We start from the raw sequence: 22,858 nt of genomic DNA, 5'->3' as shown, positions 1-22,858 counted from the left end.
TCTTCTTCTTGTCTGATTGCAATGGCTACTACTTCCAGTACTATGTCAAACAGGAGTGGTGAGAGTGGGCATCCCTGTCTTGTTCCTGTTCTTAGGGGAAATGGTTTTAGTTTTTGCCCATTGAGAATGATGTTGGCTGTGGGTTTGTCATATATGGCTTTTATTATGTTGAAGTATGATCCTTCTATTCCCACCTTGCTGAGAGTTTTTATCAGAAAAGGATGTTGGACTTTGTCAAATGCCTTTTCTGCATCAATTGATATGATTATTTTAATTCTGTCTCTCAATTTGTTTATGTGATGTATCACGTTTATTGATTTGCAGATATTGCACCAGCCTTGCATCCCTGGAATAAATCCCACTTGGACATGGTGTATGATCTTTCTAATGTAATGCTGGATTCGGTTTGCTAGAATTTTGTTGAGTATTTTAGCATCTATGTTTATCAGGGATATTGGCCTGTAATTCTCTTCCATTGTGGTGTCTTTATCTGGTTTGGGGATTAGGGTAATGCTGGCTTCATAGAAAGAGCTTGGAAGTGTTCCTTCCTCTTGAATTTTTTGGAATAGTCTGAGAAGGATTGGTTTTTGTTTTTCTTTGGCAGTACAGTAAAACTCTCCTGTGAAGCCATCTGGTCCAGGGCTTTTGTTTGCTGGAAGATTTTTTTATTACTATTTCAATTTCATCAGTAGTTATCGGTCTATTCAGGTTTTTTTATTCTTCCTATTGACTTTTGGAAGCTTGTATTTTTTTGGAATGTATCCATTTCATGGAGGTTATTCAGGTTGTTGGAGTAGAGGTGTTCGTAGTATTTTATTTTTTTTTACAACCCTTTGTATACCAGTGAGGTCAGTTGTTACTTCACCTCTTTCATTTCTGATTTTATTTATTTGGGTTTTCTCTCTTTGATTCTTGGTGAGCCTGGCTAGAGGTTCATCAATCTTATTTATCCTTTCAAAGAACCAGCTCTTGGTTTCATTGATCTTTTGTATTTTTTTTTTTTTGTCTCTATGTCGTTTATTTCTTTTCTGATACTGTAGGCTTTTCTTGTTGCTCTCTTTCTAATTCTTTAAGTTGCAGGGTTAGATAATTTATTACCATTCTTTTCTTGTTTTTTGAGGTAGACCTGTAGAACTATGAACTTCCCTTCCAGCGCTGCTTTTATTGTGTTCCATAGATTTTGGATTGTTATGTTTTTATTGTCATTTGTTTTCGGGATGCTTTTTATTTCTTCTTTGATCTCCCTGGTAACCCAATCATTGTTTAATAGCATGGTATTTAGCCTCCAAGTGTTTGATTTTTTTTCATTGTTTTTATTATACTTGATTCCTAGTTTTATGCCATTGTGATCTGAGAAGATGCTTGTTATGATTTCTATCCTCTTGAATTTGAAGAGACTTTGCCTGTGTCCTAATATGTGGTTTATCTTTGAAAATGTCCCCTGTGCACTGGAGAAGAATGTATATTCTGTGGCTTTGGGGTGAAATGTTCTGAAGATGTCAATTAGTTCCATCTGATCTAGTGAGTCATTTAGGATTGATGTTTCTTTGCTGATTTTTTGTTTAGAGGATTTATCCAGTGGTGTCAGTGGGGTATTAAAGTCCCCTACTATGACTGTATTGCTATCGATCTCTCCCTAGATATCTTCCAGAAGTTGTTTTATGTATTTGGGTGCTCCTGTATTAGGTGCATATATGTTGACCAGAGTTGCATCTCCTTGTTGAATTGCTCCCTTTAGTATTATGTAGTAACTTCCTTATCCCTTGTTATGGCCTTTACTTTGAGGTCTATTTTGTCAGATATAAGTATTGCAACCCCAGCTTTTTTCTCATTTCCATTTGCCTGGAAATATTTTTCCATTCCTTCACTATCAGTCCGTGTGAATCCTTTGTTCTGAGGTGGGTCTATTGCAGACAGCAAGTATATGGGTCATGTTTTCTTATCCATTCAACTACCCTATGCCTTTTGATTGGAGCATTTAATCTATTTACATTTAATGTTATTATTGATAAGTACTTGTTTGTCATCATTTTTATTCTTTTTTTAATTTCTTTATTGATTAAGGTATTACATACGTGTCCTTATCCCCCCACTAACCCCCACCCACCCCCACTCATGCCCTCACCCACCTGTTGATTATATCCCATTGGTTAGGCTTATATGCATTTGTCAAATAAATGCTTTCTTCTTATTCTGAGATTCATCAAGCTATTCTGTCCCCAGGAACCTTTGTCTCTTATCATGCAAAAGCTAAAATCAAACTCTTTATTTCTCTTTTGTTAGGTTTATTTCATTCTGAATGGTTTCTTCAATAAATGCATATTTCAGAGACTAGATTCTCAACATACTCATTGTCATAAAAAGAAAATGCAAATAAATAAAGTTGTTTGTCTGGCCATAAAGCCTTCTCCTGATGTGGAGTATAAATGCCCAGAGACCATTTCTCACTTGTTGAGAATACTTCAATATCGAGCCTCTGATTACACAAAAGTAACTGAAGATTTTAACTGAAGCTTTAAAAGTGATCTCAAAGAAAAGTGTGCATTCCAGAGCTCTTCTTCTCATTTTAAAATGTCCATTTTTCAGGAATGAGAAGATGCTAATAGGGCAATTTCAAAATCAGTGAAAATAATTATATTTTATTCTTTAAGCCAATTTACCCACACCAAAAAAAAAAAAAAAAAGTGTTTCTACTGGCCTTTCTGGAAGACTACTGCATGTGAAATATGAGAAGAAAAAAAAAAAACAGGACTTCCAAGTGCTGGATACCTTCCACTAACATTAACATCGATGGTGCCAAGTCATAGACTCAAGAAAAAAAAAAAACTGAATTTAGGGGTAGGATAACTAAATCTTGGTTAAATAAATAAGTTCTCCAATATTCAGACTTACATTGTCCCTTGATTTAAGAAGAATGTTAGAGATTAAGAGAATTAATCAAAATATCAAAAGAGCTCATAATTTGGGAAAGACATCTTAAGAGGCATTTGATTGCTTAGCATAGACTGACTACTGAATATCAAACCCAGATATAGTGTGGAAAAAAAGGATAAACTTAGAAAAGAGGGAGAGAGGTGGAAAAACGGGTAATAGTCATGTAGGAACCTTCGACCAAAAATTGAAATTCTTGCCATTAAATAGTTAAAAAGTCATTTTATTGTATTCAGGTTCTATAATTGTGAAAGTAAAATTGTGTGCTTTTACAGTACATATGCAACCACCACCTATGTCTATAAACATCATCTAGTTACTAATGGTTAAAGTATAAGTACAATCATCTTTTAGACTTCACAAGTATTCAGGGACAGTAGGACTCTATTCTCCAAGGCATTTCTTCTTTTTTCATTTAAAATTTCTAAACTCCTAGAGCCCATACTGATATAAATAAATGATTTTATAAATTAAAAAATGAGAGAGAAGAAAGAAATCTCCTGTGTAGAAGTATTCCAGATAATTTATGTAGATACTCCATCCAAAAGAAGGGGAAATTTTACAGAGGAAAAACTGACAAACTGACAAACACTATCTCAATCAGGCAATCAAGGTCAACATCAATAGCCATAAGTCATGCCTAGCTGATTTGGCTCAGTGGATAGAGCGTCGGCTTGCAGACCAAAAGATCCCGGGTTCCATGCAGGTCAAGGGCACCTACCTTGTTTACAGGATCCTCCTCGGCCCCAACCCAGGACAACTAAATGTAATGTGATATCCTACAGGGGATTGGGATTGTGGATAGGAGGCAGTGGGGGAGGGGGGATATTAGTGAAAACTACGGAAATCTGAATAAACTATGGACTTCATTTAATGATAATGATTCAAGTCATTCACTCTGCCCTCAAAGAAGCTCTTCTGCCAGGGCTGGTAGCTACAGCTTTCAGCCACACACACTCAGGAATCAAAATTGGTTTTATAATTAAATATACTCAAAACATTTTGAGATCCAAGATGGCAGCACAATAGGTGGAAGCTACACTCACCACCTCTCAGGACCAAACTAAATTATAGAAAAATCATCCTGAAGAAGAGCTGCAGAGAAGCCTTGTAACCAAGGACTTATAGAAGAAGCCACATCGAGACTGATAGGAAGTGTGAAGGAGCAAGAGGATTGGCAGGGCTCTGACAGGTGGCAGCTGAGGTTCCGGAGGTATATGTCAGCTGCGGGGTGTTCACCATGAGAACTGGGGGTCTAAATCCCAAGCCAGACTCCCCAGCCCAGAGCACCAGAGCCAGAAAGTACATAGCATCTGGCTGTGAAAAGCAGCAGGGCTTCTGCCCACCAGGAAGAGATGGCTCTTAAAAAGGCAATGCATAAAAATCCATTCATAGTCACTCACCTTGGGCTCTGGCAGAGGGAAGGCAGAACAGACTAGAGCCACACAAGGAGAGCATGGGGTTGGTGACTCTCAGGGGGGAACACTGAAGGGTAAGCCTCCAGGATCTCTATACTGAGTCATTCCCCCACTGCACAAGCCATCTTTCTCAGGCAGAGCACTCTCCTCCATGAGTTAGCAGCCTAAGGGAAAGCAATAGCTCCCCCCTGTGGAATTCATCTCACTACACCCTGTGGAGCTTATGCCCTATTGAGGAGTACAGCCAGAGGCTCTTTCAGTGACTAAGGTGAACAGGCTGGGTTCTTTGAGAACTTTGCTGCCTTTCCCCAAGCCCAGTGCTGGTAAAAGCCAGACTTGGTGTGCAACTTGGTCCTTTCTGCACACACACCCAGGTCCAGCAGAGGCAGCCACAAACTCTGGATGATTCATACCTACAAACAGATTGCCCAGGGCCAGTCACAGGCAACATCTGACATTGTCCTACATCAGAGTCCCCACAAGAGTCCCATATGCAATACACCCAGTGACTAGCTTCAGACAACAACAGAGCAGGATCCAATAAGCTTCACACACAGTATATCCAAAGCAAGATCTCAGCAGACATCAAAACCTGCTGAGGCGAATACCACATAATATGATCAGCACCTGAACAGCAGCACACATGCCATGTTGGGGTTTGAGCCTCATAGCAGCCAGCCTAAGTGTGGATCCCATGCATGAACAGCCCAATAGCAATCAAGATTCAGTTACAACAGGGGAGCCTACATAACCCCAAACACCAATTTGAAAGAACATGTGCACCCTATGCTTATTGCACTATTATTTACAACTAGTGGCCCGGTGCATGAAATTCGTGCATGGAGTGGGGGTTCCTCAGCCCAGCCTGCACCCTCTCTAATCGGGGATCCTTGGGGAATCAGGCCTAAACCAGCAGTCGGACATTCCTCTCGCAATCCAGGACCACTGGCTCCTACTTGCTCACCTGCCTGCCTGCCTAATCACCCCCAAATGCCCTCCCCTGTTGGCCTGATCTCACCTCTAACTGCCCTCCCCTGCAGGCCTGATTGCCCCCAACTGTCCTCCACTACAGGTCAGATCTCACCCCAATGGCCCTCCCCTGCCAACGTGATCTTGCCCCCAATGGCCCTCTCCTGCCAGCCTGATCTCACCCACAATAGCCCTCCCCTGCCAGCCTGATCTTGCCCCCAACTGTCCTCCCCTGCGGGACTGATCTCATCCCTAACTGCCCTCACGTGCCGGCTAATTTGGTTCTGATTGGTCAGTTTCTCTGCCAGTCAGCATCAAAAGTTCCACCTCCTAGGTAGCCATTGGCTCCTCACACTTCACCCAGATTTAGTTCTGATTGGTCGGTTTCTATGCAACTCAGTGTCAAAAGCTCTACCAACTGGATAGCCATTGTCTCCTCACAGTTGACCCAGATTTGGTTCTGATTAGTCAGTTTCTATGCCAGTCAGCATAAAAAGCTCCTCCTCTAGGCAGCCATTTGCTCATCACACTTCACCCAGATTTGGTTCTGATTGATCAGATTCTATGCCAGTCAGTGTCTCTGGGCCTATCAACGGGGCCTGATCAGAAAGGCAGGCCTGATCAGCAGCCCCAGTGGAGGCCTGGAGAGAAATGGAGGTGCGGCTGCTGGCCAGACTGGGAGAGAAAGAGAGGCAAGTGCTGATCAAAAGCTGCCACAGAGGCAATGGATCAGTCCCTGCTTCTCTCTTCAGGCCTCACACTGTCCCTGATTCACAGCCCCCTCAGCAGTCAGTGCTGGGGCACTGCACCTGCAGCAGAAGCAGTCAGCCTGGGTTGCCACAGCAACCCAGCACTGACTGCAGAAGTGACTTCCCATTGGCCGAGCTCCCTTGTTACTGGACATTATGACCCAGGGTTTTTATATATTAGGATAGCCAAGACCTGGAAACAGCCCAAGGTTCCATCAGTAGGTGAGAGGATAAAACAACTAAAGTATATTTACACAATGGAATACTACTTGGTCATTAAAAAGAAGGCATGTTTACCCTTTGCAACAGCATGGATAGACCTAGAGAACTTTATGCTAAGATAAATAAGCCAGTCAGTGAAGACAAGCACCATATGATTTCACTCATATGTGGAATCTAATGATAAAACTAAACTAACAAGCAAAATAGAGACAGACTCATAGATAGAGAGCAGGCTGACAGCTTTACAGGGGTAGCAGCTGGGGGTTGGAGGGATTGAGCAAAAGAGAAAAAAAGAGAAAGAATTCATTGACAGGGACAACAGGGTGATGATTGTGATGGTGATAGGAGGGGGAATGGAGGTGGAAGAGGGCATAGGTGGGATAAATGGTGATGGGGGAATTTAATTCAATTTTAAAAATAAAGAATGAAAAATAATATTAAAAAATAATGATTTGGTTTTGGTATATTAATTGCCACAAATACATCATACTAATGTAAGGTATTAATACAGGAAGCTTAGCATATCATATACAGGAACAATCTATACTGTCTTCTCAATTGTTCTGTAAATCTAAACCGTTCTAAAGAAAATAAAGTCTATTAAAAATAAATACAATCCTCAAGTTAAATGACAACCATTTTCTTTATGCTGAGAAAATCTATGGCTACTTAAATGATGGATTTGAAAGAAAATTTAAAGATCTCTTTTGTAGGCCACTCAATGTGAGGATGCCCTTCAACCTCATTAGTCCATCTCTCATCCTTCTCCTTAACCTGCTGGTGACCTATTTGATGCTCCCATTGTACCTTCCTCGCCAGTCTCTGTTGGCTGCCTTCTGCTAAGAAACTATTTAATTTTTATTCTTTAAGACAACAAAAGGTCTTTATCGGTCCCTCAGAACCAGGACCCCTAGGGAATGCATTGTTTGTCAGCACAATTGATCCCAAAGTGGCCAGATCTGAGGAGAGAGACAAAGTTTGTTACTTTGGATATTTAAAAACCTCCAAAATGCTAATGTGGCTCTTGCTGAGGTAATCAGTTCTCCTAGGAAAAGAAAAGGCACTAGAAATTTTCTGTCCTTCAATACCATTTGTTCATAATTTAACAAGTATTTGAATATGTGTTTAGCATTTTGCTATGCAGTACAGAAAATTCAACAAAGTTGATCTGCCTAGGGCAACAATGCAATATATAAAATATACAACCATGAAAGTTAACTGCAAGAAATTGCACAGGGCACCATATAGTTAAGTGCCATGTGGATGACACAGATTATGTGTCCTTTTAATACAGAAGGGAGATTCCTGTGGTCAAGTGAAATAATAAAAACAATTAGAGTATTTACTATGTGCCAGGCATTGCTCTAAGTAATATGTGTGGTGAAAATAGAATCTATTAGAAACCCTATATATTGCATATTATTATTATCATCAGATCTATATATAAAAAAGCTTAATACGCTAAGTGTCCAACCAATTGGTCGATCATTCAGTTGACCTCTCAACTAGTAGCTATGATGTGCATTGACCACCAGGGGACAGACGCTCTGACCAGAAGGTTAGCTTCCTGGTGGGGTCTGGCCGATCAGGACTGCACGAGATGGATCAGACATGCCCTGGAGCCAACCTCCCACAGTGCCTCTGTGGTTTCTAAAATATTTCTTCTCATTAATTTCCTTTCAATGTGCACAAATACGTGCACCAGGCCACTAGTATTATTATAATCCTACCTAATAATAGACAAATATGCAAATTGACCACACCTTTGCTATGCCCAAGCCACGCCCACCAGCCAAGCCACGCCCACCAGCCAATCAGGATGATTATGCAAATTACCCCAACCAAGATGGTGGCTAATTTGCATATCAAGACAGCATAGAAAAAAGCCAAGAGCTGCAGAAGGGAGCAAAGCTGCGGAGAAGCAAGCAAGCCGGGGGGAGGAGAAGGGAGGAGTGGAGGCGGGGCCAGGGGAAAAGGAAGGAGAGCAGGTGGGCTGGCAGAGACATAGTACTGGAAGTATTAGCCATTGCAATTAGACAAGAAGAAGAAATAAAAGGCATCCAAATTGGAAAAGAAGTAAAGCTGTCCTTATTTGCAGATGACATGATATTGTACATAAAAAACCTGAAAGACTCCATCAAAAAAGTATTAGACTTAATAAATGAATTCAGCAATGTAGCAGGACACAAATTTAATGTCAAGAAGTCTATGGCATTTCTATACAACAAAAATGAACTTACAGAAAGAGAGACTAAAAGAGCAATCCCATTTACCATCGCACCAAAAAAATTAAGATACCTAGGAATAAACTTAACTAAGGAGGTAAAAGACCTATACGCAGAAAACTATAGGACACTGAAAAAAGAGATAGAGGAAGATGTAAACAGATGGAAGAGCATACCGTGTTCATACATTGGTAGAATCAACATCATCAAAACATCCATACTATCCAAAGCAATCTATAGATTCAATGCACTCCCCATTAAAATACCAATAGCATATTTCACAGACCTACAAAGAACTCTCCAAAAATTCATCTGGAATAAAAAAAGGCCCCAAATAGCCAGAGCAATCCTGAGAAAGTAGAACAAAGTACGTAGGATCTCAATACCAGATTTCAAGCTGTATTACAAAGTCACTGTTCTCAAAACAGCCTGGTACTGGCACAAGAACAGACATATAGACCAATGAAATAGAATCGAGAACCCAGATATCGACCCAAACCACTATGCTCAATTAATATTTGACAAAGGAGGCATGAACATAATATGGAGTCAAGACAGTCTCTTCAATAAATGGTATTGGGACAATTGGACAGATACATGCAAAAAAATGAAACTAGATCACCAACTTACACCATACACAAAAATAAACTCAAAATGGATCAAGGACTTAAACATAAAACGGGAAACCATAAAAATACTAGAGGAATCCACAGGCAGAGAAATCTCAGACATATGTCGAAGCAATTTCTTCACCGATACTATTGCTAGGGCAATGGAAACTAAGGAGAAAATAAACAAATGGGACTACATCAAAATAAAAAGCTTTTGCACAGCAAAAGAAACCATCAACAAAACAACAAGAAAGCCTACTGTATGTGAGAACATATTTGTAAATGTTATCACTGATAAAGCTTTAATCTCCAACATCTACAGGGAACTTACACAACTTAATAAAAGGAAGATAAATGATCCAATAAAAAAATGGGCAACAGACCTAAATAGAATCTTTTCGAAAGAAGACAGAAGGACAGCCAAGAGACATATGAAAACATGCTCAAAGTCACTAATTATCCGAGAGATGCAAATCAAAACCACAATGTGGTACCATCTCACACCTGTCAGAATATCAATCATCAACAAATCAACAAATGACAGGTGCTGGTGAGGATGCAGAGAAAAAGGAACCCTCATGCACTGCTGGTGGGAATGCAGACTGGTTCAGCCACTGTGGAGAACAGTATGGAGTTTCCTCAAAAAACTAAAAATGGAGCTCCCACTTGAACCAGTAATCCCACTTCTAGGAATATATCCCAAGAAACTAGATACACCAATCAGAAAGGATATATGCACCCCTATGTACATAGCAGCACAATTCACCATAGCTAAGATTTGGAAACAGCCTAAATGCCCATCAGCAGATGAGTGGATTAGAAAACCATGGTACATCTACACAATAGAATACTATGCTGCTATAAAAAAGAAGGATTTCTTACCATTTGCAGCAGCATGGATGCACTGGAGAGCATTATGTTAAGTGAAATAAGCCAGGCAATGAAAGAAAAATACCACATGATCTCACTCATTTATGGAAAATAAAGAACATTATAACCTGTTGAACAAAAAGATAGATACAGAGGCAGTAAAGCATCGAACAGACTGTCAAATTATAGCGGGAAGGCTGGGGAGTGTTGGGGATGGGGGGAAAGAGATCAACCAAAGGACTTGCATGCATGCATATAAGCACAACCAATGGACACAAGACACTGTGGGTAGGATGAGGGCATGCGACAGGGGGGGAGGAGAGGCTAGGAAGGTCAATGGGGAAATAAAGAAGATATATGTACTACTATATGTAATACTTTAAACAATTATATATATATATATATATATATATAATATATTGCATATATATAATAAAATGTCCATAAACTGTCAAAAAATTAAAATAAATATTTTTTTAAAAAGAAATAAGAGAAACCAAGAAGGTAGCATAGGTAAACACCTGAACTTGACGCCTCGCACAACAACTTCAAAACTACAACTAAAAGACAAAACAGACATCATCCAGAACCACAGGAAGACTGGCTGAGTGGAAATTCTACAACTAGAAAGAAAGAGAAAAGCACAATGAGACTCAGAGGAACTGCAGAAGGTAGAGGTACCAAGGTGCGCGCAGAGAGGGTGGGGAACTGAGTACGCGGCTGGCTTACTCAAATGGGAGGGAGACAAAAGCTCCCGTCTGCAATGAACTCCAATTTCAGGTGAGACTCTGGGGACCCAGACTCATTCGGGGAGGAACTGGACTGTCTGGCAATAGGCAGAACTCAAAGGCAGATTTCTCTCAGAGGTGCTTGCAGCAATTACCACGGGACACTGAGACACAGGGGCCTATTAGGGCAGGCCTGACGGGAAACCAATGCTGTCTGCTCCGCCCTGAGACTCCACCCCATCCAAGTTAAGGACAGAGTCTTTTGCAAGTCTTGTCTCATAGGGTGTCTCCAGCACAGAAGTTTTCCCATCGTAGACACAGCTGATCCTCACAGCCAATTGGCCTGGAGGTCAATTCCTCCCAGTGATACCAACAACAATCAAGGCTTAACTACAACAAGACTGTGCACACAGCCCACAAAGGGTGCACCAATAGTGTCCACCTCAGGTAACTGGGGAGGCTGAGCCACTGGGCCCTATAGGACACCTAGCACACAAAGCCATTCTATCAACTCAGGGAAGCAGCCAAAATGCGGAGACAAAGAAACGGGTCACAAATGAAAGAAATGGAGAAAAGCAAAGGACTGGATATAGAGTTCAAAACCACAGTTATAAGGTTTTTCAGGAATTTTCTAGAAAAGGCTGATAAATTTAGCGAGACCCTCGAGGATATGAAAAAGGACCAACTGGAAATTAAGCACACACTGACTGAAATAAAGAATAATATACAGAGATCCAACAGCAGACTAGTGGATTGCAAGAATCAAGTCAAAGATTTGAAATACAAAGAAGCAAAAAACACCTAACTGGAAAAGCAAAAAGAAAAAAGAATCCAAATATATAAAGATAGTATAAGGAGCCTCTGGGACAACTTCAAGTGTACCAACATCCGAATTATGGGGGTGCCAGAAGGAGAGAGAGAGCAAGATATTGAAAACCTATTTGAAGAAATAATGACAGAAAACTTGCCCCACCTGGTGAAAGAAATAAACTTACAAGTCCAGGAAGCACAGAGAACCCCAAACAAAAGGAATCCAAAGAGGATCACACCAAGACACATCATAATTAAAATGCGAAGAGCAAAAGACAAAGACAAAATCTTGAAAGCAGCAAGAAGAACAACTGTAATAATCTGAACAATAAATATTTATTTAAAAAAGTAAAAAATAAAGTTCTAAGTCAAAAAAATAAGAAAAAGAAAATTAATGTCATATCACCTAGGGTCTTGGTTGAAGTCAATCGCTGATCCCTCTAACATCATATTCCTCTGCTTCATGCAATCTGAAAATTCTTCTGTCAAGGAGCTTCTTATTTGAAAGCTCTTGAAGAGCCACATGACAATTACCATTTCCATGTAAAGATGTAGAGGTTGAGACTGTGTGGATTTGAAAAGGTTTGCGTGGGAGTGGCGGTGAACAGGGAAAAGGGTTTTCCAGCCTTGTAGAGGAGATAGAGGAAGGACACAGGGCTCCAGTCTTCCATCAGAGAACACTTATCAGGACACCAAAGACTAATGGGAAGGAAAAGACACTAATGGAGAAAATGCTAACCCCTCCTTGTATCTCATGTTACTTGACCAAGATAACATCACCACAGCAACAGAAGACAAATGCTCTAACTGCTACTATCTTGCTCTTGAGGAGTATATGGGTGTTATGAACGGTAACAAATAATAAATGTATAGTTTATTCAGTGTTACTTGTCTGTGATTATAGAACATAAAATGCTACAACTGTGACTTTTTAAATATTATCCAGCATTGTACTTAAATATAATAAAGACATGTTGTTTGGCATTATGTTCAGCATGAAGTAAAGTGCTCAAAATGAATGTGTTTTTCTACTTTCTGTGGTTATTTTTGATCATTATCATTACTGCAGTTTCCACAAAGCTTTCTTACTATCCTGATGTTCTCCTGTTAAATTCCTTGGCGTCTCTTTGGACTTCTTCCCCAATCTCCTATTAAAGGTTCAGTTCCAGAGTTCTCAACAAATAGGGTTCATTAGCCTACTCTCAATGTGGGCCTCCTGGGACCTTTCATTTCTTTCCTCAGCTAATTATCTTCAGGTCTCCCTAAATACAAACATTTTAAATATGTTTCAGCCTCGTGTAAAATCAGAAGCAGCATATATCCCGGCTCAAACAAGTCAGAACAGAGGAAATAAGACTTTGAAGTGAGGGTGCTCTTATTATCACTACTATAAGTATGCTTAACTTAAATAAGTCACATCTCAAAGGGTTACTTTACTGGCCAGGGTACAATTTATTTTTTTTTTTTTTATCAAATTTATTAAGGTGACATTGGTTAATAAAATTATATACGTCAGGGTGCATTTTAAATTGATGTGGAAATAAGAAGTAGCAAGTGACAGATAAGCTCATATATGGTAGGACCAGCGGGATTTTTTCTACTAAATTTTCATAAGCTTGTACGTTTCTGTGAATAATTAGGTCAATAAGTACTGGTGGGAAACAAACCAGTTCAGTTTTATGCCACCTTTCACTCTCCTCTGACTTCGCACTTGTGATTCATCCCACGACATGGACGGGTAAAACCCCACATCACTGCCCTGAAGTCAAGTGTAAGTATATTCTCAGCTTATAGTTATATAAGTGTTATTTGTCCATGATTGTAGGATATAAAATCTTATAACTGTGACTTTTTTATTTAAAATGAACTTATACTTGTTTTATAACCTTCATACAATATAGGCAGGTATAAGGTTATGAAAGTATAAAGTAAAAAGGGACAGCTCCCTGTATGTCGCCCACTTCCTCATTTAACTTCATTGAAGAATACTGTTTATTTTTTTCAGACATATGTGACAATATACATAAAAATATAGTTTTATATCATATAAAAGATGTTTATATACATGTATGTCTTTTATTAATATATCTTTGATTGATTTCAGAGAGGAAGGGAGAGGGAGAGAGAGATAGAAAGATCAATGGAGAGAATAATTGATCAGCTGCCTCCTACATGTCCCCTACTGGGGATCGAGCCTGCAACCCAGGCATATGCCCTGACCTGGAATCAATCCGTGACCTCCTGGTTCATAGATTGATGCTCAACCACTGAGTCACCACAGCATGGCTGCATATATATCTTTTTAACAAAATGGGATCATAAAATATACCATTGTTAACATTTTAAGGTTAATTTGAGAGAAAAACATACAAAAGAAAATGAGAGTTAAAAATCTGAGGCTGAAAATGAAATAAGAATTCAGGCCTTGAAATATTTATTTGAGAGTCAGCATGAGACAGCTACAGGACAGGATGGTTTCACTCATTTGGAAACTAGAGCAAGCAAGAGCAACTTCTGGAAAATGTATGTTTAGAAGAAAGAAGAGTAAGACATGCATCTTTAGACTTTGAAGAAAGGATGAAAAATTATGAAGGACCCATTAGTTAAAACCAGAAATTAAGAAGATATTAGAAAAAAAAACAGAAGAAAATATTAGAAGAAAAAATCAAAGATAACGTAGAGGCAAAATATAAATACGCCAAATATTTTTCAATATGCAATCACCATTTAATAAATTTGTTAAGAAATAAAGAAGCAAGTTTGGTCCTCATGTGTCTTAGATTCGGAAGAATGTGCTAGCTGTGTGTTCTTGGTCAAAGCACTTAAACTTTCCCAGCCTCAGTTTCACCATCATTACCATTATTATCCTTACAGTATAATTAATCCACATTATCTCATCTGTAAGGTTGAGATAATGATCATAACCGCTCTATCCCAGTGTGAGGATGGGAAATCAGCACAACCTGGGAGTCAAGTGTGCAGACTGTGGAATCAGGTGGCACTGGGTCAGACTCCACAGTACACTAGCTGTGGAAGTTGGAACAATTTAACAACTGCTCCAAAACTCAGTTTCCCCATCTGCACAATGGGGATAGTAATAATACCTATATCAAAGGATTATTATGTGAATCAAATAAAATAATGACAAGACTTGGCACATAGTAAGTTCTCAATTAATGGTAATTATTTATTGTTATTATAATTGTAACCAAATAAATCAATGTACATTAAATGCTTTTTGATTTAGAAGATGGTAATATGTTTACTAGTTTCTAATTTCAAGAGTCAGAGAGGGACTAACCTTTGACACAAAAGGGGTAATCAACTCTTTTGAACAGAGTATGAAAAGATGAGTGTAGGACAGAACTGTCTTGAAAGAAGAAAGGTAAAGAGGAGGATCATGCCAGAGAAAATTTTACTAATTATCAATAAAATGTAGGTGAGTTATCTGCTGAGAATAGTTTTGAGAATTTGAGAACCATGGAGAAGAATAAATAAAAGTGAAATATAATTTAAATTAAATTTTACAATAGCTATGTAAATATTAAGAACCCTATTCCTCAGCTATAAACAACAAATAATTACTTGAATTCTCTAAGTATGGTATAAATAGCCCCCTAGTTGTTTATATTCTTCAGTAAAACTCCCAGTTCTAGCTGGTTTGGCTCAGTGGATGGAGCTTCGGCCTGTAGACTAAAAGGTCCCAGGTTCGATTTTGATCAAGGGCACATGGCTGGGTTGAAGTCTCAATCCCCAGTAAGGGGCATGCAGGAGGCAGCTTATCAATGATTCCCTCTCATCATTGATGTTTCTATCTCACCCTCTCCCTTCCTCTCTGAAATCAATAAAAATATATGTTAAATAAAAAAAGAAACTCCCAAATGATACTTGCAACTGTTTTAAAAAAAAATTATTGAATTTGTTGGAGTGACATTTGCTAATAAAACATACAGGTTTCAAGTGTACAACTCGATAGCTCATCATCTGCACACTGTATCCTGTGCTAACCACCCCAAGTATCACCACCATTATCCTCCCTTGGCCCTCTTCCACCTCCCTCCACGTCCTTTCCCCATGGCAATCACCATACTACTGTCCATGTCTATGTGTGTTTTTTTCTTCTTAATACCTTCACCTTTTTCACCCCCCGCACCTCTGACAGCTGTCAGTCTGTTCTCATTATCTGTAAGTCTGTTTCTATTTTGTTAGTTTATTTTGTTCATTAGATTACACATATAAGTAAAATCATGCGGTCTGACTGGCTTATTTCACTTAACATAATATTCTCCAGGTCCATCCATTCTGTCCCAAAAGGTAAGAGTCCCTTCTTTTTTACAGCCACAAGCATTCCATTGTGTAGATGTATCACAGCCTTTTTTATCCACTCATCTATTGATGGGCACTTGGGCTGCTTCCACATCTTGGCTATTGTAAATAAAGCTGCAAGGAACAAAGGGGTGCATATATTCTCTTGAATTAGTGTTTTGGGTTTCTTCTGATAAATTCCAAGAAGTGGAATCACTAGGTCATAAGGCAGTTCCATTTTTAATTTTTTGAGGAAACGTCATACTGTTTTCCACGTAGCTGCACCAATCTGCAATCCCACCAACAGTGCACAAGGGTTCCCCTTGCTCCACATCCTTGCCGACACTTGTTTGCTGATTTATTAGTTATAGCCATTCTGACAGCTATGAGGTAAAATCTCATTGTGATTTCAATTTGCATTTCTCTGATGATTAGTGACCTTGAGCATCTTTTCATATGTCTACTGGCCATCTGTATGTCCTCTTTGAAGAAGTGTCCATTCAAGTCCTTTGCCCATTTTTTCATTGGGTTGTTTTCTTGGTGTTGAGTTATATAAGTTCTTTATAAATTTTGGAAATTAACCCTTTATCAGATGTATCATTGATGAATATGTACTACTATTCACTGGGTTGTCTTTCATTTTCCTGATGGTTTCCTTTGTTGTGTAAAAGCGTTTTAGTTTGATGTAGTCCCATTTGTTTAATTTTTATTTTGTTTCCCTTGGTCATGAAACATATTTAAAAATATCGCTACAAAAAATGTCCAATATTTTGCTGCCTCTGTTTTCTGCTAGGTTTTTTAAGGTTTCATGACTTACATTTAAGTCTTTAAATCCCTTTTGAGTTTATTCTTGTGTATGGTGTAAGTTGTGATCTAGTTTCTTTTTTCTTTCTTTTTCTTTTCTTTTTTTTTTTTTTTTTTTGCATGTATCTGTCCAACTTTGCCAACACCATTTATTGAAGAGAATGTCTTTACCCCATTGTATGTTCTTGCTTCCTTTGACAAAAAGTTTTTTAATTTCTTTATTTTTTTATTTATGTTTTGTTAATCCTCGCCCAAGGATATTTTTCCATTGATTTTTAGGGAGAGTGGAAGAAAGAGGGAAAGACAGAGAGAAACATCATGTAAGAGAAACACATCAATTGGTTGCCTCCTGCACAAGACCCCACCCAGGCTGGGCCAGGGAGGAGCCTGCAGCTGAGGTATGTGCCTTTCACCAGATTTAAACTGGGACCCTTTGGTGCATTGGCCGACACTCTATTCACTGAGCCAAACCAGCTAGGGCTGCTTTGTCAAATATTAATTGACCATAAAGGTGTGGGTTTAGCTCTCTATTCTGTCCCATTGATTTACATGCCTGTTTTCATGCCAGTATCATGCTGTTTTGATTACAATGGCCTTGTAGAATAGTTGGATGTCAGATAGCATGATTCCTCCCACCTTGTTCTTCTTAACTCAAGATTTCTGAGGCTATTCCGGGTCTTTTGTGGGTCCATATAAATTTTTGGAATATTTGTTCAAGCTCTGTGAGATATTCCATTGGTATTTTAATAGGAATTGCATTGAATTAATAGATTGTTTTGGGTAATATGTGCATTTTAATATGTTAATTATTCTTATTCATGAACACAGAATATGCTTCCACTCATTTGTATCTTCCTCATTTTCTTTCTTTAGTATCCTACAATTTTCAGGGTATAGGTCTTTTACCTCTTTGGTTCAATTTATCCCTAGGTACCTTATTTTTTTGTTGCAATTGTAAATGGGATTGTTTTCTTAGTTTCTCTTTCTGATAGTTCATTATTGGTATACTAGAGGCCAGGTGCACGAAATTCGTGCACGGGGGGTGGGGAGGTGTCCCTCAGCCTAGCCTGCACCCTCTCCAATCTGGGACCCCTCAAGGGATGTCCGACTGCCCATTTAGGCCCGATCCCTCTCACAATCCCAACTGCTTGCCTGCCTGCCTTCCTTATTGCCCCTAACCACTTCCGCCTGCCAGCCTGATCACCCCCTAACCACTCCCCTGCCCACCTGATTGATGCCTAACTGCTCCTCTGCCAGTTTTCCCCTAACTGCCCTCCCCTGCAGGCTTGATCGCTCCCAAATGCCCTCCCTTGCAGGCCTGGTCCCTCCCACCTGCCCTCCCCTGCTGGCCTGATCCCTCCCAACTGCACTCCCAAGTGGCCATCTTGTGGCAGCCATCTTGAGTCCACATGGGGGCAGCCATCTTTGACCACATGGGGGCAGCCATCTTGTGTGTTGGAGTGATGGTCAATTTGCATATTACTCTTTTATTAGATAGGCTAAAAATGCCCCCAATTTCTGAATATTAACTTTACTTTTTTTAACATCTGTATTTTAATTTTGTATCCTGCTACTTTACTGAATTCATTAGTCAATTCTAGTTGTTTTTGGTAGAGTCTTTAGGGTTTTCTATATACAGTATCATGTCATCTGCAAACTGGGACCTGAGGGAAAGCAGACACTGACTGAAAAGATTTAGAGACTGATATTAGGCACAATGGTCCACAAATTCTAAAAATCTAAGGGAATTTGGGGATCTCTTTGGATACACAGTTATAACAGTATTGCTTATTCCCTCCTAAAGGTCCCTCAACTAAGAGCTAACATAGTTAGCTTTTCTTCTCACACTAAGACCAAGAGAGTGATGGAAAGGAGACACCACTGCCAAATTAGCAGATAAAAGGTCAAAAGTAAGTTTTCAAAGAGACACTAAATGAAGAAAATGATAACTTAGGCATTGGGTTAGAAGATACGCTAGGAAAGTACATGAAGAGCCTGAAAAGGAGCCATGGAGAAAAATCCTCCTATGTGGGAATTTAACAAAAATTATTGTGAAGAGGCAGTCTCTATCCAATAGAAAATCTCATTTGAGTCAAATTGACGGGGGGTGGGGGTCGAGGGTGTTGAATCAATTCAACAAAAATAACTTAGCCTCTCCTGAATGTTCCTGCGCACTTCTTCCCTTCTAAACACCAACTTTGTTCCCTTGTACCTTCCTAGGCCGTAAAAGTTAACAATGAAAAACCAAACCTTTCCGACAGAATTCATTCTTCTGGGACTAACAGACATCCCAGAAATTCAACTTGTCATCTTTATACTTCTCTTCCTGACCTACATGTTTAGTATTATTGGAAACCTGACCATCATCACCCTCACACTACTGGACTCCCACCTCCAGACTCCCATGTATTCCTTCCTCCGGAATTTCTCCTTTTTAGAAATTTCCTTCACAACCACTTTTACTCCTAGGCTACTGTTCAGCATCTTAACTGGGAAGAAGAGCATCAGCTTTGCCGGTTGCCTCACTCAGTATTTCTTTGCCATACTCTTCGGGGCCACAGAGTTTTACCTTCTGACTGCCATGGCTTATGACCGCTATGTGGCCATATGTAAACCCCTGCATTACACAACCATCATGAGCAGCAGGGTTTGCACCCAGCTGGTTCTCTGCTCCTGGCTAGGTGGTTTCCTGATCATCATATCCCCAATCATCCTAACCAGTCAGCTGGATTTCTGTGACTCCAATATACTGGATCATTATTATTGTGACTATGGGCCCCTCATAGAAATATCATGCTCAGACACAAGACTCCTGGAGATAGTTGACTTTATTTTAGCATTTGTGACCGTGGTGGTCACTCTGGTGCTGGTGAGTATCTCCTATACAAACATCATCTGGACTATTCTGAAGATCCCCTCTGCTCAGCAAAGGAAAAAGGCCTTTTCCACGTGTTCTTCCCACATGATTGTCATCTCCCTCTCTTATGGCAGCTGCATATTCATGTACATAAAACCCTCAGCAAAAGAAGGAATTGCCTTCAATAAGGGAGTCGCTCTGCTCAATACTTCAGTAGCCCCTTTGTTGAACCCATTCATTTACACTCTAAGGAATAAACAAGTAAAACAAGCTTTCAAGGATGTGACCAGAAAGATTATGACTCCTTAATGAACATAAAGACCTCTGCTGGAGGCTAAAGCAAACTGCAATTAGCATAAAAGTGCATAAGCGACACTGGAAGACCAATGAACTTTGATATTCAGCAGAGCTGAATATCAGCAGGACTGCGCTGCCATGATTGCAATGGCTCAAGGTGATTTTCTGACCTGATAATCTTTACATTGTATACCAAACTTTACCTTTGATCTGCCTGTATGCATTGCTAAAGGGAAAATGTGTACTCAAAGTGAATAAAAAGCAGACAGGATTGGTCTTGGGTGCCTCTTCAAGAAAGAATCTCCACCTGGCCCCCACCCCTTAATAATTCATATTTTTGTCTAGCATTTTCAATTGGGCATCGGCCCCTCCTTCAAATCCTGATTCTGCCATACAGATTGTGGCATACCTCAAACTCAGAGAAAAATCTGAACACATTCATAAAGTTCCTCTCCATGAAAACACAGAACTTCTCCCTTATTAAAGCAATATCTAAGATGAATTTATTATGAAAAGATATCAAAGTTATATTTCAAACTTGACAATGGAGAAATCTTCCCTCCCCCCCCCCCAAAAAAAAAAAATAGCTTAAGTATTTCTTTCTAGTTCTGACCACTTCTGGAGCCAGATAGTCACCATGAAGTTCAACCCCTTCATGACCTCGAACCGCAGCAAAAACCGCAAATGCCACTTCAACGCCCCCTTGCACATGCGCCCCAAGATCACGTCTTCCCCGCTCTCCAAGGAGCTGCAGCATAAGTACAACGTCAGCTCCATGCCCATCCACAAGGACGACACGGTACAGGTGGTTCGAGGACGCCACAAAGGTCAGCAAATCAACAAGGTAGTGCAGGTGTACAGGAAGAAACATGTCATCTACATGGAGCGGGTGCAGCGTGAGAAGGCTACGGCACACCTGTCCACGTGGGCATTCACCCCCCAAGGTGGTTATCACCAGGCTAAAACTGGACAAAGATCGGAAAAAAAATTCTTGAACAAAGCCAAATCTCGACAAGTTGGAAAAGAGAAAGGCAAATATAAGGAAGAACTTACTGAGAACATGCAGGAATAAATGTAACCTGTTGGGCAACCATGGTTTAGCTGTAGGTTTTTAGCCTGGTGTGTATTCTTTTAAAATTGTTCAAAATGTCTCTGGAATATTTTGTTTCCTTCCTGGTTTGTTATTGATATTTGGCTCTGTATATCTCTTCTGCTGTTTGGATTAATTTTATGAATAAAAATTGGAAATGTATTCTTAAAAAACAAATATTTCTTTCTAGCAAATATATTTTTGAACCATTTTAAAAATTTTCAAAAATGTGAAACAATACCACTCTTCTCATTATTTTTTTGAGATTATAGTTATGCTAAATAAAAATATATTATTTGTGTTTTAAGATGTGTTTACTATAGTAATTTAAAACAAATTAATATATAGATTTTTTAATTTCTCAGTTTTGATTTCTAATATGATATAAAATAATATAGATATAACCCCTTAGTAGATCAATTTTTATAGGAAAAAGATGTAGCTATATAACCTTGTTAGTCTATGTACAAAAGAGGAATATCTGAATAAAATTAATGGTATTAATTAATTAATGGTGGTCTTGGGCTTATTGATAAAGTTTAGCTTTACAAATGAGGCCTTTCATTTTATCAAAGTCTTTAGAAAGTTGTTCAAATATATTATAAGAAATACTAGACAATTTCCAGAATAATCTAGTAATTACATCTTGCAATAAAGTTCTACTCTTGCAATAAAGGCCATCCTTTATCAAGTTTGAGATAATTTTCTTTCTCATCCTTTTTGCTCTGAAAATTCTAAAAATCTCTTCTTTAGACATTTACTACAAAAACTATCTCTGGTTGTAGGGTTGGTATTTCTGGCTCTAACTCTCCTTCAGTCATGAAATTGAAATGAAAACTATTACCAGGTATCCCTAACAGAGTGAATATCCAATCTCTTCTTAAGGGAAGATTCAGAAGAGTAGGAATCTTGAGTTATGTTACCAAAACCTATAGGGCTCCTTGAGGATGCCTGAGCTGTAGGGGACATATTTTGTAGATGAAACTTAGGAAGCTGAGAGTGAAAGGGCCATCTAAGGATGCCTTAGGAAACAGCATCCAAATATTTTAAGAATTTTTTAAAGCAAATTACCTAATTTTTTAGAGGCAGCTGGCTTTTGTTATTGTTATTTTCCAGATAAGCCAAGTGGACGCAAATTCCAGTAGATTGTCTCTGTAACTGATTCCCAAGGTCAGTTCTTTGCAAAGCACCCCTTGGTGCTTCTTTAGACCAGTGATTTTCAATCTTTTTCAACTGATGACACACATAAACTAATTATGAAAATCCTGCAGCATACCAAAATATATATTTTTGCCCATCTGACAAAAGAAAAATAGGTATACTTTTGATTCATTAACACCAGACAGCTATTGTTGTATTGTCTGTTGTCATCATTTTTATTTGATAATCTAAGAGAAAATAGGTCAATGTCGCTGACTAAATAGTCACATATTGCTTATTTTAAAAAACTTTGTGGCACACTGGTTGAAAATCACTGCTTTAGACCAAAAGCTAAAGAACAAGCAGTTCAGAATATTGAGCCTCTTTCTCCAAAGGCTCCTGACTCCTGTTTCTGCATGGCTTTTAATTAAATACCTTAAAGATTTGGGCATGGAAACAGGATGGAAAGATACACACCCTGGCTTGGCCCAGACCTGTTGTCTGCCTTGGATCTGAGCAGTCCTGTGGATGTGCCCTTCAACTGCCTAGAAGCCCAGCAATCATTCTACAAATATATTTGCCTGCCTACATTGTTCTCAGTGCTAAAGTTATTATGGAGCCTTTTTCCTTCTCTTCACATTGCTGGCAGAAGAAGAAAAAAAGAATTGGTTTTTTAGAGGGTAGTTAAAATGGGGAGGACATAGAAACCTGTAAGATCATAAGGTGTCTACATTTTATTTGAAGTGGTAAAATCTTGATTCTAAGTGGACTGGGGAAAGTTAAGCATGTATATTATAATTTCAACATAATTAACTTTAAAAATTAAAGATAT

General features: G+C 39.1%; 1 protein-coding gene and 1 pseudogene across 1 annotated transcript; both read left to right on the top strand.

Moving 5' to 3' along the window:
- Nucleotides 1–18,878: 18,878 nt before the first annotated feature.
- LOC129149710 (olfactory receptor 6C4-like) lies at nucleotides 18,879–19,808 on the top strand. Its single transcript, XM_054718595.1, has one exon. The coding sequence runs from the start codon at nucleotides 18,879–18,881 to the stop codon at nucleotides 19,806–19,808; it is 930 nt and encodes a 309-aa protein (XP_054574570.1).
- A 625-nt stretch (nucleotides 19,809–20,433) lies between these two features.
- Nucleotides 20,434–20,868, top strand: LOC129149636 (60S ribosomal protein L26-like 1; annotated as a pseudogene).
- Nucleotides 20,869–22,858: the final 1,990 nt, after the last annotated feature.

The sequence above is a fragment of the Eptesicus fuscus genome, chromosome 7 (assembly GCF_027574615.1).
Source record: "Eptesicus fuscus isolate TK198812 chromosome 7, DD_ASM_mEF_20220401, whole genome shotgun sequence".
NCBI classification, from domain to species: Eukaryota; Metazoa; Chordata; class Mammalia; order Chiroptera; family Vespertilionidae; genus Eptesicus; species Eptesicus fuscus.
The sequence above is the reverse complement of the archived record's forward strand: the minus strand, read 5'-3'. Positions and strand labels throughout refer to the sequence as shown.

Coding starts and splice junctions, on each gene's coding strand:
- LOC129149710 (XM_054718595.1), top strand. CDS start 18,879: ATGAAAAACCAAACCTTTCCGACAGAATTCATTCTTCTGGGACTAACA.